The sequence below is a fragment of the Falco punctatus genome, assembly GCF_963210335.1.
Source record: "Falco punctatus genome assembly, chromosome: 4".
In the NCBI taxonomy this organism is placed as follows: Eukaryota; Metazoa; Chordata; class Aves; order Falconiformes; family Falconidae; genus Falco; species Falco punctatus.
Genome location: NC_137583.1, coordinates 23,387,995 through 23,407,038, shown reverse-complemented (window position 1 = coordinate 23,407,038; position 19,044 = coordinate 23,387,995). Strand labels below are relative to the sequence as shown.

The following is a 19,044-nucleotide window of genomic DNA, read 5'->3' as shown; positions in this document are numbered from 1 at the left end:
TTGGATTCAGCAAGTACTGCACAAACCTGCTCCTAAAGGATCAGGCTTTTCCATCCCTCGTGCCACAGAAATTTTGTTATCACTAGCAGAAAGATCTGCTCTTCCTCCAGGGAAAGAATTTAGGAACTCCTGACTTTGAATCTGCCTGCTAGGGAGAACGTCAATTGATATTTGGACTAGTCATAATATCATCTTTAATCAGAGGGTCATCCAGCTAACGTATATACATCTATACGGTGTAATAAAGACAGCTACCGCAGGCAGTTAAAACATGTAATTAGATTTGGGTAGAGTAGTGATAACAAGAGGAGGAAATACTCTCAAGCTTATTCAATCCACTGAAACATGAGGAGGTAAAGTGGCAGTGGAATATTTAAAAGTCAGTTTGTGATTAAGAAGATTGGTGCAGAAGAAGTTCAGTTCCATCTACAAGGAAATAGGGTTGTGGCCCACCACCTGGGCTCCCCGGCCATCACCTGGGGAAGTCGCAGCTGGAATGATAGTCCAACCCACAAGAACCCAGGGAATTTTTCCATATTTTGCTTCTTTCTGGTTTGGATGGTCTACAAAGCTTCTGGGACTTCAAATGAAAAACACGACAAAGGAACAACTTCCTCTTAGACTGTCACTGCCTAAGGAAAAGACAACCACGTATGGTAATTTGCTAGTCTGAAGGCAAGTAGCTCAGCTGAACCGCAAGAAAAAAAACAGACTGCTTTTATGAAGTCTCAACCTTTCTTTTCCTTTTTCCACTGCGCTTCCATTTTCCCTCTGGCACTAGAAATTTTGAGGATTTGTTAGGCTTGTCTCCACATCTCCCGTTTTTACCATGATCCTGCTAGCATCATTACTCTACAGCAGCCTGCTTTTGCTTGCCTGAAACCCTCCTGTAGCTCACACTTGCATCTCTTTGCAGCATTTCACCCTGCCCATGATCAGTGGGTCACTCCTGTTCTTCAACACCAAACTGATGTGGGAATCTCCCCCATATGCAACATTTATCTTTCTATTCAGGCGAATAAAGAACAACAAGGGTGTCTGGGGAACGAAAGCAGCAGTAGGTAAAATCCCACCAAGTGCATTTTGGAGAAGAAAGGGGTTTTTTTGCAGATTTTTTTCTACTGTGGTGTTGTTTTAACGAATGTCAAATGCATGCAGTCACAGATGTTCATCATTGCTATAGTATTATTGTAAAATGAATAAATAGTAATATAGTAATAATACATCTCATTCAAACTTTAATTAGAAAACACAGGTTCTGCCTGTTGTCTACACTGTCTCATTTTTCCCATCCTCCAGCACTAACACTTGCTCGATGGTTACATTACACCTCTTCACAAAAACGTTACAAGGATGTACTGCGAGTAAAAGGCTATTCAAACTAAGGCATACGACCACAAACTCTTACACACATAAGCACAGGTCCTTGCAGTTCTGCAATGCAACACAGTGTGCTTGCTCCTCTGAGCATACGCTGAGTCTCAGGACTGGGCTCATGTTTTAATAATCCTCTCTAAGCATGTGGACACGCCATCACCTGTTTTTGGAAGAGTTGCAAGCAACAATAACCAGAATACAATATTCTGCTGCCCTAGTTACTCTAAGCCCACCCATCCCCCCCCAAAAAAAAAAACAAACACCAAAACCCACAACAAAACATACATTCTGCCTTTTTTTTTTTTTTTTTTCCACTGAAAAGCTCACAAAGCCTTTCAACTTAGGTGATACTTGGTTAAGTTGGCTATGGAGCATGTTCCAAACACAACTTTTCATGAAGCGATTACTATTTAAGCGTGCACTTCCTCTGGCTCACAGTCTATTGCAATTATGCAAATAAGATGCAACTTTATCCTTTCAGCATAATTACATCAAACACAATTGGGCTATATTAAGACTGACTTAAGATGAATTAATTCAGTTCATGTAATGATTTCCTAAATCACCCCATGGGACTATGGCAAAGAAAATTCTGTCCCAAGAGTGACATCAAGTATTGAGACAAATAACTGTGTATCTGGGGGCCGATTCTCCAAGAAACCGAGCGCTTAGGACTCTCTCTGGAGTAGGAGGCTGCTGGGATATTCCCCCTGTTACCAAAAATAGCAACTTCGAATGGTACGTATGTAGACAGGCATAAACACAGCAGCACATCTGCACTTCACATCTGTATGTTGAATTGAGGAGTCGTGGCTGGGGGAGAAAAGCTCTCTGAAAAATGTTGTTTTCTACATAATGACCCTTCCAGTTTATGATCTACATGACCAACAGCTTTACAGACATAAAAAAAAATCTGATAATCCAGAGTGTACCGTATACACTTGAACATGCAGGCACATTAATTTCCAATGTAATATAACATTTTGTGGCTTATTAGCCTAACATTTTTCCCTGAAGCATGAGAAGAGGCTAGCAGTACCACGTAGTTCAGGTTAAGGTATAGGGCTGCAGTGCTCTCTTTCCTCTGAAGTTTTTTAGGAATCTTCTTCTGATGGATTATAAATGCTATTTAACACAGTGATAAAAGGAAAAGGAATAATAATTTTAAAAAAGCCCAAACCCAACCAAGATGCTCTTGAGGAGTAAAAATAAGGGTAACCCCCTCACTCATGACTAATTAAGAAGCTTGCAGCAGTCCAGCAGGAATTAAGCTGGTGCGTAACTGCTGCCTTGACCTGGCCCCTGTAAGCCGCAGGGCAGGGGCTGCAGGGCTGCAGCCCACCACACAGAAAGGAGACTGCTAGGCTGGGATGCTGCTCAAGACATGGTCCTTCAGGGCAAACTGCGCTCCATTCTGTTAATTTAGTTTGTTTCCATCAATTTACAGGGGGAAATCAAGGCTTCTTATGTCATTTATTTTATGTCTTCATCTAAAGAAATGCATTACTAAATTTTAGGAAGCAGATGTTCCTTGCTGGATGATGAAAGAATGACATTAAAATGCTTATTTCCAGTTCTCTTGGATTCATAGCCAAATGAAATTACTACAACAACAGAAAGAAAAACAAAACAACATACAGCAGTCCAAATGCAAGACAGGCAGACGATCCATATGGATAACAGCCTCGCTAAGGAAAGAAATGCTAATACCTAAGGATTACTTAGCTCTGTAAGTAACAGATTTCAGTGGATGTTTCTTAGTGGATGAAACAGAAATGGAATCAGTCTGAAAGGGGAAATGTTTGAGTTCTGGAAAACTGCTTCAGGAGAATGGGAATTGGCTCTGCACTCTTAACCATCCCTTTACTCTTCTTCCTAACAGGACTAAGCAGATGGCAGATACAGATGGCAATTAGGGATGGATGAACGGGATCAAAAAAGGTAAGAACCAGCGTGAACCTTTCTGAGCGGTCACAGAGCAGCCAGGAAACATTTGCTATTGACAGTGCAACTGCTATTCTGGGACGCTTTGCTCTGCCTCCCCTTTTCACACACAGTACCCACTTCTGGCTGAGTGTTTTTCCCTTTCTGGAAAGCAACCTGGAACTCATGGACCTCAAAATATCTGTCTGCTGTATGGCAGCCGTTCCTGAAGGAGGAACACAATTATATATACAGGCAAAATGAAATTTAAGCATCACGAACAAGTAGTCATGCAATCTGCATGACTACAAGTGCAAAATGCAACCAGCCAACTTTTAGACATTAGTCTAATGTGTTCACTGAATGAGGAGGTATTTGTGGGCTCAACGGACAGGGTTTTTTTCAGATACACTAAATACACTGATATTTGTAACTGTTAATTAACTGACTGTCTGTACCTGAACCCTTCCACTCTGTTATCATCACTTATTCTGTCCAAAAGCAAACCTCATGTTTCCCATTATGTGCAATGTGCCTAATGTGTAATATAGAAGGAAAATATATTTAAACAAACAAATTCGGAAAGTTTTTGTTTCTGGATACTGTTGGCAGACTTTGTTTCTGCGCCAGAAACCCTCAGGGATCAAAACAGACAGTATGGAAAGATGACTAAAATATCCTGGTTTTCAGAAACAAAACACTCCATTGTCTATCAACTTCACGTATTTATGGAGAAATAACATGTGAAAATGCCTCCAGGGTTTAAAAAATGTAAAAGGATGAGGCATATCATATACCTGAGAAGAATAACTAATGCAGCAGTAGTGCAGACAGTTGCAATGAACACAAATGTTGGTTTTGCAGTGAGTGAAGCTAGCAGGACTTATTTTAATGTGGGCAACACGTTCAGGGACTCTTTGGAGACCCTGCCTGACACAATGCCATGAGCCAGCCGAGGAGTTTGTGTTCGTTACTCAGTGCCTTCCTTATAAAGAACTTTTTGTATTAAAGAGAACATGGACTCTAACTGACAAATTTGGTTTGCCCAGAGGAAGCCACATAGATAGTTAGAATCTATAGAGACAAAGGGGATAACAAATTGAGGAGATCAGACAACAAACACTTCAGAACACAAAAACATGTTGAGAAACAAAGAAATTATGTAAAAAAAGTTTCCCGTAATCTTTATATACACATTCGTATGTACAAGCACGTATATTTGCGAAGCACACAAGCAATACGTATAAACAAATATCATGCTTGATCCGAATGAAACAAAAGTTAAGCTAAGTTTAAATGGAAAGTGCTGATCTAAAAAATATTTTTTCCTTCTTCAGTAGAAAAGTTATCCACTGCTTCAGGGAGGATACATAAAATGCAAAAGATTTTCTCTTCCTATGTATATACATAATATGTTAAAATCATTTTGGTTTACTTTCTTTTAAGTGATAAAGGCCCTGTCATACCACTACAGCTTAATATAAGCTCTGAAATCATGCTTTAAATAAATAACTGCTGGTAGTTTCTCCCAGCTGTGGAAATAATGTATAGTTTTCAGATGAGGAACACAGATATTTAGGAAAATTTCCAGAGATGAAGACTTAATGTACTTCATAGTCTTTTAATCATACCATGTCTGTACGCACTTATCCACAAAACGCACAGGAGAAAAGTTTTTTTTGGTACCACCAGTGTTCCAGGAAGCAGGAGGGAGACCTTACCCTCTATGGTGGCTCGCTTGGGCAGGATGGTGATGGCTCCCTCTGCGACGTCCTCCTGCTGCAGGAGCGGGCTCACCTTGGAGCCCCATGTGTCCGAGCCCACCCATAGGAAATGGCCAACCTGGTCTGCCCTCTTAGCGGCTGCAAGGATTTGCCTGCAGAAAAGATAGTTTTGTTCACAAATTAATATCACTTGAACGTATAATTGCTTGGGGAAAATGGCATACTGCAACTGCAGAATGAGCAGAAATTACTGTAACCAGCATGGCTCAGGAATTTCACAACACACTGTGTCACAATCCATGCAGCACAGGGGACTCTCTCTTAGTTCACCGCATGTCCTAAGACTGACATACTGATTCCACTCAAATGTGTATCTTTGCCATTGACTTTACTGCAACTTTACCCTAACTTCCTTGTGTCTTGTTTTGTAGAACTGAGCCTCTCAGCCACTGACAGTGCCATCACAATGTTAAGCTAATTTAAAATTCTGGAAAAAGAATATAGAAGACAGGCAACTGAGAAATGAAGGTCACACTTTAAAATATTCTTTATATTATTTTATGAGCGAGGTGTATGTGGTTAAACCTTGAGCACCTTATGTGGTTTAACCTTGAGCATCCAAGTGATTTGATGACCAGCAACCATCATCTGCCATAAAACAGACTCTGATTTAGTGAATAATACATAGTAGTACAAGCTTGGAGAGAGGGGCACCTTCTGAATGCCTCTTTGAGTGGTAAGATCAGACTTGCCATCCAGTGCGTGAGTGACACTATGCCAGGAAAAGCTTCCAGACCTTCATCAACAACATTCCTCTCTGTCCATCCCCCTCCCCCCCCCCGGCGATGTATGGTCTGGGGCACCATGTCAGCCAGGGCAGCAACAGCAGCACCTCCCTGCCTGGTGCCACCCTCCACAGTGCTCTTACCAACAGACATTTCCACTTCATTATTCATATTCTTATTTGCTTTCTCTTTTCTGCACAGCTATCAAGCACAAATGAATCAATTCCCTCAGTCATCCTTACTTTATGTCCTCATCATTGGCAAAAATAACGATGGCCCTGGCATTGGGAGTTTCTAGGAGCTGCTTGATAATTTTATCAAAGTCGATGGTCTTGTCTTTGCGATCCTGGGGGATTTTCAGGGACTGAGCAATGCAGAGCCCACCTGTTTAAGAAAGAAGAAAGAAGAAAAGGACTATGTCAGAGGAGAGCACAGAAAAGTCACTGGGAAATACACATGGCTGGAAGGGGAGCCTGGCAGGAAGAGAAACTCTCCAACCGCATCACTGCCCTTATGGAGCACTTAATCTTCACGTCATCCTTCCTGAGGGATTCGTACCATTTTGGGTTCTGCAGAGAGCACTCACTGCGCTACACACAGCCTGCATGCCTGGGTAGGTTCACAGATTAAACAGATGGGCAAAACCAATATCATAGAAAAGTGAAATAAACAATTAAACCAGTCAGTAGAGGGATTAAAAAAACCCCACAAACCCAACAGACAACAACCTGAACAAGCTTAAACTAATTGTGAAAAAACAGCAGGCTAAAAGGCAAGTGACGTCGACAATGTATTAAGCAAACTTTATCTTGGTGAAGAGCTGAGATACTTTTTAATTTTACAAGTTGAAGGATATTGATGGAAAAGGCTTCATCTGAAACAACCTATCTGGAACAGGAACAGCAAAGAAGTTGAGATATTGGCAAAGCAAAGATTGTTCAAGAAAATCCATACTTGTTCAAATGCCCATCACCAAATGGGATGGAGTGGCCCAAGCAACTGAAACCTCAAGATAAAGTACATGTCTGTGAACGGGACTTCTCATAAATACACAGGTAATACTGCAAAAATAGTATCAACACCATAACAGTGACAAATACATCCGTACCGAAGAAATACTCACTTTTAGCACAGTTCACAGAATAGTTATATAGCTTCTTCTAGGCAAAAACCCCAACCAACCCAAAACCACAAACCAAACCAAACAAAAAAAAAAAAATCAATCACATTTCCAGTAAAAAAAACCCACAAACATTTCCAGTGACCTTCTGCTTGTTATTGGCAGATGAAAACACAACTTTTGCCTTCGTTATTTTATTTCTTCGTGATAAACAGCATCTTTTATGGCATCTTAGATACCAACTTCCTCAATATACTGCGCAGTGTGTTAATTAAGAAAGTATCAGAGATGCACAATAAGAAACAGCAGTGGGGATGAGTTGATTGAAAGACAGCAGGACAAAGGAGATAGTCACAGATATGCTTTAAAACACAGATCTAAAAGTACCATTATATGAAGTAACAGAGAAGGTGTTCTTAGGGAACGAACCCAGAGGCAGCAGCTTATCCACCACCTGAACAGGCTGCCTGCCCTCTGCCAGTGGACAAGGTAACCATCCCAAACCGCGTACATCCCAACGCAGGCGTACAAGCACCTGGAGGGAAACCACCCAGCATCCTCAAAGACCTGGTGTATTGTTTTAGAATTGCAAAATGCGGCTCTTCTGCAGATCTCAGAGCACTTTGCAAAGTAGGTCAGGATCATTTTTCCCTAGTTTGGATGTTGAGAAGCTGAGACTCGAAGGTTGCTTGAAGTCAAGCCAGGTTTGTTGGCACTAGCTGATCCAAAAACTCCGGGGAAGAAAAAGATTGGTTCCGGTGGGAAGAAATAAAATGGTGAAAAGGAAGGTTGAGAAAGAATAACACAGAATAACAATCCCCAAGTCTTTCTCTGATTCACACAGAATGCTTCATTTTGTTTTAGAGTTATTACAACCTGAAATTATTGCAACCTGATTTTCTTCTTTAAAGTAAAGCAATATTGATTTTTAAAAGTAAATTTAATTTTAAATAGGGAAAGAAAGTCTCATTGCACTAAGTTCAAGAAGTTTAAACATTTTCAAATGTTCTTTTTATTTTCTCCGGTCAAAATTTGACAGAATCAACTCCAATCCATGAGCGGAGTTATCCGGCTTTCCTGAAATGCCCCACGTGGCATGGATTACATGCTGGTTAAAAGCACACACCCCCAGCCAGCGCTGGGTTTGAGACTGAGACTCCTGCTCCATGAGGAGTCTCCCAAGGCATCTCCCAAGCGCAGGCAGCTGGAAATCGAGGGGAAGCCATCCATGTTCCTCTGTTGAGGAAAAATGTCTCTGTCCTGGCATCACGCCTAAGGAGAATTTAAAGTTATTAGCTGCTCCTGGAAAGTACCCGTGCCTTCCCTGGCACTCCATCATGCCAAGCCAAGCTACTTCCAGTCTCCCATGACAGACTGATTTCTCTTGTTAAACATGGGCATGGCATCTTTGGAGAATTCATTGAAAGAAAAGAAACAGAACAAACTAAAAAAAAAAAAAAAAAAAAAATCCAAACGAAACCAACCCACAGACTGTTACAAAGCTCCAAGATCTGTCACTTGAAAATTTATGCATTCCCTCCACAGTGCCCTTCAAGAGGCTCCCACTTAGACACAGCAGAACGGAGAGGATATATTTTATAGAGTCAAGACCAAAGGGCTTTCGCATGCTGGATAGAGCCATTATTTAGACACATCTGAAGCTGCTGCAAAGATTCTTCTCAATCCTTCACAGCCCTCCACTGCTTCCATTCAGTAAAAGCGAGCTTTTTCACAAGAGGATTGGAAATACCACCCCAGAGAACAGACACCAGCAGACAGGCTCACGCAGCAATATTCCCCAACAACTGAGTTCTAATTACTGCACCAGTAAGTAACTTTCAGGGCCTTTTGAGAAGAATGCCTGCAGGTGCTCGTCCCCAGGTACCACGGCTCCATCACAGAGATACGACCACCACACCAGGCGTGCAGAGAAGCAAGACCAGCAGCAAAAGGGTTTCAGACCCCGCACCCATGACAGTAATATTTCTGTAGTTAAAAGTCTATTGATGTTAAAGGATCCTTGTTTCCAGGGGAAAAAAAAAAGAACCCACGCCCTGCCCTCAGATGTGATACATTGTTGTTGTAAAACTATTATTAAAAAAATCAGTATTTAATATTAAGTAATTGCAACCCACATGACTTAAGTGCTTGAAAAAAAAGCAAAAAATTGTTGAGAGGGCTGCTAGCTCAGCAACCCACCCTGACAATAATTACACCTATTGTGTGGGTCATGCAATCTCTATTGCCTGGATGGAGAAGCCAAAAATCTTATTATAGTCGATAATGATTACAGCTGAACTGAGCATCTTTGGACAGAGAGACAGCTGTGGCCAGGCTCTCAATAGCAGGGGAAAGAAGCCTCTAATGCAATGTACAGCTTCAAAGTATATAATTTCCATGTTTTTTTTTAAAGAAAGGAGGACCCAGCGTGGACAAAGGAAACAGCTTGGAATTTGGGGGTAGATTTCAGGTCCTTTTTTTGATACAGAGATTTCTACTACCTTTGGGAGGTCAGCTCTTGGTTTCTCTGCTGTCCACTGGTGAAGGGAAATAACAGCACTCCTTTTCTACCTGCCGGTTACGGTAAGCCTGCCGCAGTCAGCACCGAGCATTGAGCCCCAGCTGGGCAGAGAGCTGCTCTGGCAGCCAGGACAGTGGAAGAGCTTTCCCAAACGGAGCAGGTGATGTGGTGGCCCGCTAACCTTTCTGTCACCTCCGGCACAAAGGAAGTATGGATAAATGGCAAAATATCAATGAATAAACCCAAAATACTTTATCAACAGTATGGTAGCTACAATACTTTCAATGTAACAGCAGCAGGAGACACCAGCATTAGAAAGCACTCGCTGAAGCAATGTTAGGAACAGAAATGGCTGCAGCCAAGCAAGGCAGATCAAGGGAAAATAAAAAAAGGCAAAGAAGTAAGATGCAAGAGGACCAAGACCCAGATAATACAACTTAGACATGTTGATAGATATTTGGATTTTAAACCGTTAGTGCCTCTTCCAGGAAAGCAACACTATGACAAATTGACTAATAAGTGCTCCCAGTCACAAAATGGGTCACCGTGTATTATTTTCTTATTTATTTTGTTTTGCTCAAGTCCACATTGCGTAGCATTTGACATCAGAGTACAAACTTGAACTGTAGCAGCAGGGTGATCCATCCCAGCTGCCCGACAGCCACGTCAGCTTCTGTATACATCCAAGATTATGAGCTTGAATAAGACTGTTTTGATCACTGCGGAGGACCTCACAGCAGGCAGAGGCACACAACCTTTTCCATTCCTTTAGCAATAACAGATGCCCAAGGAATCAGGTGTATATTGTTCAAATGTCACTTTAAAGTAAGTTTAACTTTCATATTCTCATCCTGCATTCTTATTACAATAGGAAACACGTGCACAGTTATTTACACTGTCAGGTTAATTTACAATGCTCCAAGGGAATTACGTGGCAAAAATGTGAAAGTTGCAAATTAAGGATTTTGTCATAGGATTTCTGCAATAATACATTACCCTTGATGGACAGGAGAAGTGCCACATGCTCTAATTAGCTACAAAGTGCTACGGCAATCACTGGCAGCCTGGGAGTTGAACCCACTCCGCACCCAGCACCCGAGATGGGGCTGCTCTGTGCAGCTCCAGCATCTGCAGCCTGCGACACCAGGAGCTTCCAGCCCCCTGCAGCTGGTCCCACCAGCACTGCCACGCTTTAACCAGTCGGCTACAGAGGGTCCCCCCTCTGTATATATTTTTATATATATATCAATATATACTTATATATATTTATAATGCAAAGGCCATTATAAAAAGAATGGATATTAGAGATGAAAAAAAGAGACGTGAACTGTGGTATATGTAAGTTACATCATTCAGACAATTCTGCAAGCAAATGTTTAACTACTTTCATGGTGGAATCCTAGAAATCCACAGGAATCAGAATACGAATGGTCCTCAAAGCAACAACAATGAAGCAGTCGGTACCATACCACTCTACCATTGAAACAATCTCCTTTCTCTTCCAGGCTATGTATGGAAGGCTAACATTGGCATCTTTCTTCCTTCCCTGCTGCCAGTAAATGTTTCTGTAATACCATCAAATTTGGCATGGGAGCACCAGGAGCAGACTTGGTAGGCTCAGCCTTTGCAGATGCGCCTTTGTCCAACCAGTAAGCCAGGGAAACGCACAATAATCTATGAAAAGGATAAGACAACAAGGCAAACCATTTCCTCAAACAATAACTTGGAAATTATTTGGTTTTACAGCTTCTAGTTTTCCCAGTGGTTTGTGCCACTTTGGCAAACTGACCCGATTGTTTGGAATTGTTCCTGGAATTAAAATTCCCTGCACTACAACCCCTGGCAGCGCTCAGAAAACACAGAAACACTAACATTTCAATCAAAACTACCAGCACCTCCAGATTTTTTTTTTTTTTTTTTTTTTTTGGGGGGGTGGGTGTGCAAACAAAAAAAATGCAAAGTGAACTTGGGTCCTTTCTCCCTGGCTGATGAAAATCAGTTTTTCCCTCAAATTTTATTTCCAGTAGAAGGGTATTCTGAACTTCATTAAGTCCCTGACAAGACTCATTTTAGCAGAGTTTCTGTCTCAAGAAACACCATTCCTAGTTAATCTTTGCACAACAGAACCTACTTCAGTTTCACTTTGATCCTTATAATGGCCCCTACTTTCTCAAATGCTTCTGGAGAACTTTTAATTAAGTGGTGCTGGAGACAGAGAAAATTTATCTTAAGGTATTGCACAGGATGTTGGCAATTACGGATGTACAAAACCCTGTTTTTTTTTGGCTTGGCTGCCAGACTGAAAAAGAAAATTTAGAGATCAACATTTTTTTTTTTGTTGCTAGATCTTCATTTTTTCTCATTAAAATAAAAAGCCATACAATTACTTTTACCTAAACCAAAAATTTCCGTTTAATCTGAATTGGGAACAGTCATTACTAGGGACCTGTAGGAAGAAACAAATGAGGTGCTATGCAGGAGATTCTGCTGTCTCCCTCCTACCCCACGATTAAAACAGTCATCCAAAAAGGTGAGTTTCCTCCTTCCTAGAGAGGTGTTGAACTCCTACCTCAGACTTCCCAGTGTTCTGTCCCTGCCATCGCCTACTGGTACCTGGGGCATGGTCCCTTGCACTCACCCGCAGAGCTGCACCATCCCCAACGGGAACAGAAGAAGATGCTGATGTTCATTCAAAGAGCAGTATCAAAAAGGAGATAAAAGCCACCATGCACAGAAGGCAAATTACTCTCTGGTAGGACAGGGGACCCCAGCTCTCCCACCCGAGCACGTCCCCAAGCTCTGAGAGCAACGGGACAAACGTGATGTACAGCCCTCCTCATGTTCCTCCCGCACGCTCTCCAACCAAAGCTGCGGACTGCATTTACTCTCAAGTTTACAAACGGATTTAGAGATCATGAAATCACATTTCTCCCCAAAATTAGTATTCACCACAGGTTGCTTTTGTCCTTTTTTTCAGACAATTACTACTCAGGAATAGAAACAAACCAAACCCCAGCACCAAAGCTCAGTGAAGGAAGGAGCTGTAAGTGTGATCAGAAAAAAAGAGGAGCAGGTTAGCAAAGGTAGGCTGAAAAGGACCAGCTGTGCAACAAGTGGGATGACACGACACCTGTTTCTTGGCTTCCTGCTTTTACTTTTAGCAAAATAGCTTATAGGAAGGATTCAGTTTGTTCAGTTACTGTCAGGAACAATGGATTAAGCCCATGCTTTCCCTGCCTACATAGGATGCCAGCTTTCTCCTTCTTTCCCTTTCAAACAGAATACATATGTAAGATTCTGCCTTACAAGTATCCTCAAAAAAAATGTTTTGCTATGAAAACTTGTATTGAGACATTCCAGGAAGTCGGTTTTGAACTCTGATAATATAAAAGTCATTTTGTGAGTACAAAAAAGCAGAAAAAAAAAGAAAATGAAATAACAAATCCAGCTATCTTTACAAAAGATGAATAAATGAGAAGTTTCTGCTCACATTTTCCCTATCTTCAACATCTTGATTCATATGCATTTGCACATTACAGAAGCACACAGTGTCGCATGGATGGCCAAGTGCAGGCACCAAGCCTGGCCCTACCACACTGCAGCAGCAGCAGACGACAGTGAAATACCCACTCTGTGCTGCCTGCTCAGATGCCCCCTGAGAAGGTGCTGGAGCCACTGCTATAAAATCGTGTTTAAATACATGCTTCCAAGCCTCTTTAGCATTGCGATTTTTAAATGCTCATTTTACTTTTTCCATTTTGCATTTTATTTTCTCACTGTCAACGCTAGGACAAAGGACTGGATCCTTTCACCCAACGGAAAGGAAGGAGCCAGGCTGGTGGCAGGGGACCCTGGTCAGACCACACAGGTAAGAGCTCCCCGTGTCCTGGGCTGCTCTCAGGACCCACAACAGCTTCTGTGCAGAGGAGGCTTCTTTCCAGGGTTCCCATTCCTGCTCTGCAAAACAAATGAAGAAGTCAAAGCTGTGGTGGAGGAATTGTGGCTTCAGCCTCACGCTGGATTCTACACCATGAAATAACCACCGTGCTCATTGTGCTGTGATAAAAGGTCTGATGCTGTAGAGACACAACACCCATCCATTTGCTGCGAAGCGAGTCCCAACAGCACAAGCGCTGTAAAAGATTATCATACGATTTTTTTTCACAGGAATCCCACTCATATGTCACAGACGTGGGATAGAGATCGGGCCACATCACATAATGCTCCAGTTCACAGGCAGCTCGAGGACAGGCAGGCGAATTGAGCCATCTGGGTGGCAGCAGTTGCAAAGCACACAGGAACTTGGAAGAAGAGAGAGTCTTAAAAATATCATAGCTGCCTTCCCTTTGCCTGCTGACAGATTCTGTGCTGTGCCTCTGACAGGCAAAACCTCAGGAGAATTCCCTGTGCAAGTTCAAGCAGTCATGCATTAAATTGTTCGGGGCATTAAACACCTAACTCTGGTATTAAAGGGTAATGGATGTATCTAGTAATCAAAGTGTTGCTTCAGTATCCATGGATACCCATGATTATGTGGTATTTTGATTCTGGTACAACACTAAGTACATTATTCTGCTTCCCTGAAACTCTCCAAGAGCTATTTTTCTTATCACCACTTAATTGGATTATCAGGTAGAGAAAGAGACAATTTAACACTTTTGCAGATGATTTATCTGCAGAGATACTCTTTTGGGGGGCATCACTTTTAGCAACACTGAAAACATCACTTCAGAAAGTTATGTTTGCTGTTGCTAATTACTAAAATCAACTCTCAATTAATTTGATTAATACATTACTTTAAAATTAGCAGCTGCCGAAAGCTGCCTCCTGGATGTTTATTACAATTATGGGAACAACACACAAAGCATTGGGCTTGCATGGCTTCCTTCAGAAAGCAAGCAGATGATGGCTTTTAAAGGCTTTTCTCTTCCCCCTCCCCATGGATTTTTCACACCCCCAAGGCTGCTTTTAGGGTAATTGCAAGGTCTGACATTTGATTGGGTTTGTATCGAAGCAAAGCGGAGCCTGCAGCTACTGTGACCCCCCGCCCCCCCCCCCCCCCCCCTTTCCTTGGTTTGGCTGGGGGAGGCTCAGGGATTCTCTTCCCAGCCCACTGCAGGATAATCTGTCCCTGATGCCCTACAGCAGAGAGGCAGCACAGCACAGCTCGGCACGGCTGCTCATAGAATCATTTATGCTGGAAAAGACCTTTAGGATCATCAAGTCCAACAGTTAACGCAGCACTGCCAAGGCCACCACTAACCCGTGTCCCTAAGCGCCACATCTCCATGTCTTCTAAATACCTCCAGGGATGGCGATGTCAAGGATGCTCCTCCACTGGCAGGGATCTGAAGACCTTTTCTCACTGCACACCAGCACAGAAAACACCCTAAAACTGGGATTTTAAGGAAGGTTTATTGGGGAGGGTAAGAAAAGTCAGGTTAAGAACAGATGATACCTAGATTTTTTTAATCTAAACAACAGAAGTAACAACTCCTCAAGTGCTGATAAGTCCTGATTGTCCCTGAAAGAAGCCCACCGGGGAGCCGATGCAGTCCTGTGGTGCCCCTGCTAAGGGACATGGGATGCTCAGCACAGCCCTGCACTGAAAGCTCTTTGAAATGAATCCAGCGACCAGGAACTCCCACTTTTCACAGGGAGCAATAAATCAAACATTTTGACTTAAGTCTGGAATAGCCCAAAGGAGAGGAATTAATTGGGGAAGAAACAAAATAAATATCAAAGGCACATAGTATTTTTTTCATTTTGTTGTACATTTTACGTGTCACTGCAGGGTTTTGGCATATACTTATATATCCTGCATATACAATTTATTAGCTGCAATGAATTTTACTTCTAAACCTCATATATTCTGCAGAAGAAAGAGAAACCAGTGGCTGTAATGCTGAAGACTGAGTTTAAAGAAGTCAATATTCTCCCCTTGTGAAAACTTGACAGCACAATTGAGGATATTTCCCTGATAAAGCAGAATTACATCCTAAAGGAACTGGAATGATAAAGATTATTTCATATTCTTGAAATTCAGCCAGGCCTGCCAGCTTGCTTGTCGTCAAACTACTCACCAGCAGAAGAGAGTTATTCAAACAACTGACACAAAAGCCACAAAATCTTCAAAGAACAATCACTGGAAAGTCAATACAAGACTCACATGTTTGCTTTAGAGAAGACTGAACATTAGGCAGCAGGAGCCCGTGTGTCAGGTATGGGTTTTAAGGTGACTCTTTGCTATATGTGGGAATTCACATTTATTGTTTTAAATAAAAAACAGACTAAACCCCACAATGTCCAATTTACAGAACTCGTCATCAGCCTCATGCAAGAAATAATGAGGTTATCAGCAAGTTATTCTAGTGTAGGAAAATTTCCAGTCTCATACCCGAACCTGTAAATCCACAGTAAAAATAAAAGCTAGCAAAATAAATCCTGCCCATATTACTGAGCCTCTAATATTCCTCATCCCATCAAGGGACAAGGTGCTGCAAGCGTGAAAGTTTGCCAGGAGCTGGTCTGAGGCCATCAGTGCACTCCACACAGCAGCTCTCCAGCAGCCATCCCACAGCATGGGCTGGACCCCTGCGCCCACCCGCCTCCTCTTTAAAGCCGTGACCAGCAGCCCAAAGGAGATGCCCTGGGCGGTTTGTTCCAGCACCAGCTCTGGCAGATGCCATACAAAGAAACTATAATCTATGGAAATCAGCTCACCATCAGAAAAGTTCCTGTCAGTCCATCCAGCCAGAAATTGAAAGAAATTAATTTATTCTAACTCCAAAAATCAAAATAGACCCAGGCACATTCAAACTGTTTGGACTTCATTCTGCCTGCATTTGCTGGGCTAACGCAGTCACAGCTCCACCCAGAACAAATACAGGTCTAGAAAATGGGAAACTCATGCCTGTGGAGTTATCACATTTCAAGGGGAAAAAAAAAAAGGGGGCTCTGTGTGTGTGTGTAGACGACAGAGGCTAAAACAGTATAGACTATGCAGAATGCTCCAGAAAAAAAGAACTTCGGGTAAAAAAAATTACTTACAGAGAGATCCAGAAATGACAGTTGGGTCCTTATGTCCAAAATCAAAGTTCTAATGAGGCTTTGGATCGCACTATTGTTCCTTTACTAGAAATAGTTAATATCCTACTTGCCACGAGTTATGAAGATCTTGCGTATGCCAGTAAAATAAGTTTATAACTGTGCTGGTGTGCAGATGGGCTAGAATTTAAATTACGTCTCCATAGTATCATAATTCAATTGTAAAAATAAAATGTGTACCAATAATAAAATTACATTAAAACATGAAACTGCAAGAATTTATCCAAGGGAAAGCATCCTTGTGGATATGCAACAGCTTTAACTCAGAAACATCCTATACATTAAGATTCTACTGAGTCATTTTAAAATTTGATTTTTGCTAAGCTTGTTTATGGTCTCATTTTTATATGTTAGACTTCATCATAACCAAAAACAGAAGACTAATATTTCTAGTATGTTATTCATTAATGCTTAATTCCATTGTGTCATAGCTTTGCTGCATATTTAATGACATTCCTAGTGCATTTTATCACATCCAAAATTGTCCTTTATTATGGCAGTTAAACTCCAGCAATACACAAAAAAAATTAAGACTCTCTCTAAAACCCTAAATTAAATTAGAAGAATGGTATAAGATCATCTTTTTCAAAGATTTAGAAAAGCTCTGTTTGCTAGACAGAAAATAAAGAAAATGAGGATACCCAGTTAGACCAACAGCCACGCACGCTCAGGAACTCACGTTAGCTCACACTGCAACGCTCCAAAGTGTTTGAGAACAGAGTCAGACAAGTTATTTGCAGTAGAAGGCGCTTCAGATTTATTGGCTTCCTAAAATCTGTACTACAAAAAGCCCATTTGAGCCATACAGTGTAACCATGTAGAGAAAACAAAGCAATATGAAATACAACTTCCACTTCTGCTTCAAACATTTAAAGAATTTTTGTTGTTATAACTTCATGCCAGGAGTGCTTAAATGACCTGGTCCTGATGAGGACTGCCCTGTAAAGGCTCTCACAGGCAATAACTGCCCTGAAGACCTCCCAGGTGCAGGCAGCCCAGGGCTGGAGCCTGAACAAGCAGATTCTCAGCTACATAATGTTATTTATGTTTTGAATTTTGCCATATGCCTATTTCTAAGCAGAAGTGCCTGCTATCAGATAGAAATGAGAGACTCCGAATGCAGACACCAGAATGAAGCTGAAAGGAATACAAGGTGAGGTCTGCGAGGCAGCCTGGCACATCTGCTGGTCTGGGGGATGAACCGCCACAGGGGTGCAAAACGCTCTGGATGATCTCGTGCGGTGCAAACCCAAAAGTAATGCAAACCTCCCTCTGTCTTTTAAGAGTCTGATTTAGCCAGACTAAGACCGGCTCTTCTGCGCTGTGCATAAAAACAGTAAAGGCAAGGTTCTTGGAAATAGTGTCAGCACACTTTATAAAACACAGTTTCTTTAGGAACAACTGTAGGCGGTAAAATCTCTGGCTGTGGGTACAGATGGAAACAAAGCACCAAAAATACCATGTTTAAAGCATAACGTACAGCCAAGCAACGATACAATTTAGAACTATGCTCAACACAAAACATCAGCTAAGTATCTTAGTCTTGCAGCTGGTTCATAAATCCTCAAACCTTGCAAATTCAAAGTCCTAAACTGACATTTGGAAGGAGAACCAAACGAAGCAGCCCTGCCGACAGCCTTTCTAACACTGCAGAGCAGTCCCTGGCTCTGCGGAGCACCACAGCGGTGCGAAGATTTCCTTGAGCATCGCCAGTGGTACGTGTTGCTGGAGCCCCAAGAGAGGGTAAGCTAGCAAGGCTACCTCCTGAAAACAAAGAGAGACCCATTTGACAGGAGATTGGATTCCAGGGAATCAGGAAAGAAACAAACTGATAAAACATCCCGTCTTCCTATAAATAAGGGCTAGATTAAGATACATATAGTCAAACCTGAATTTCTCCAGCTGAGGCTCTGAGCCATTAAGGTGATCGACAAACAGACCTGTTACCTGCCATGGAAACTTCCCGGCTGGCTGCATCTCACCTCCCAGCACAGTCAGTGTGGGCAGTGGGCAGCTAGGCTCACCCCCTTCTAATCTCCAGCTATTTGTTTGCTTCCCAAAATGCCTGAATGCAAGACTGCTCACAAACAATACCTTCCGAGGCTGGCTTGGCTCCCTTGCAAAAAGCAATTTCCTGCAACCTTCGCGCTCACTAAAGAATCCTGTGCTCTATGACGTGGTTTTATTTGTCTGAACTGCCTCTTGGAGCTCCACACTGTAATTTAGGAGACTGCTTAGTGCTGCGCTGTTCTTGCAGGGATATTTCCCCCCTAGTAATAATGATGCCACCTCTGGATAGTGAATCATTATACACTGCAAGCACAAAATGATCTCTAACGATGAAGCTTTTCTAGCTACAATTTGGAGTGTTCCCATGTTCCTAATTCCTTTTTTTTCTTGGAGAGGTAACGTAGTATTTTAGCCTTCTCTCAGTTAATGGTATTTTCTTGGTTGTTATATATCTAGTTAGGGCAAGGAAAGACTTGT

General features: G+C 42.0%; 1 protein-coding gene across 18 annotated transcripts in view; it reads right to left on the bottom strand.

Moving 5' to 3' along the window:
- GRM7 (glutamate metabotropic receptor 7) overlaps positions 1-19,044 on the bottom strand; it is a 417,449-nt gene that overhangs the window by 157,427 nt on the left and 240,978 nt on the right. For all 18 annotated transcript variants that reach the window (XM_080387562.1, XM_080387563.1, XM_080387555.1 and 15 more), the window contains 2 exons: positions 6,052-6,193; positions 5,022-5,176 (listed from right to left, as the gene is read on the bottom strand). In XM_080387562.1, coding sequence (XP_080243688.1) covers positions 5,022-5,176; positions 6,052-6,193 — 297 coding nt within the window. The remainder of the gene's footprint in view (positions 1-5,021; positions 5,177-6,051; positions 6,194-19,044) is intronic.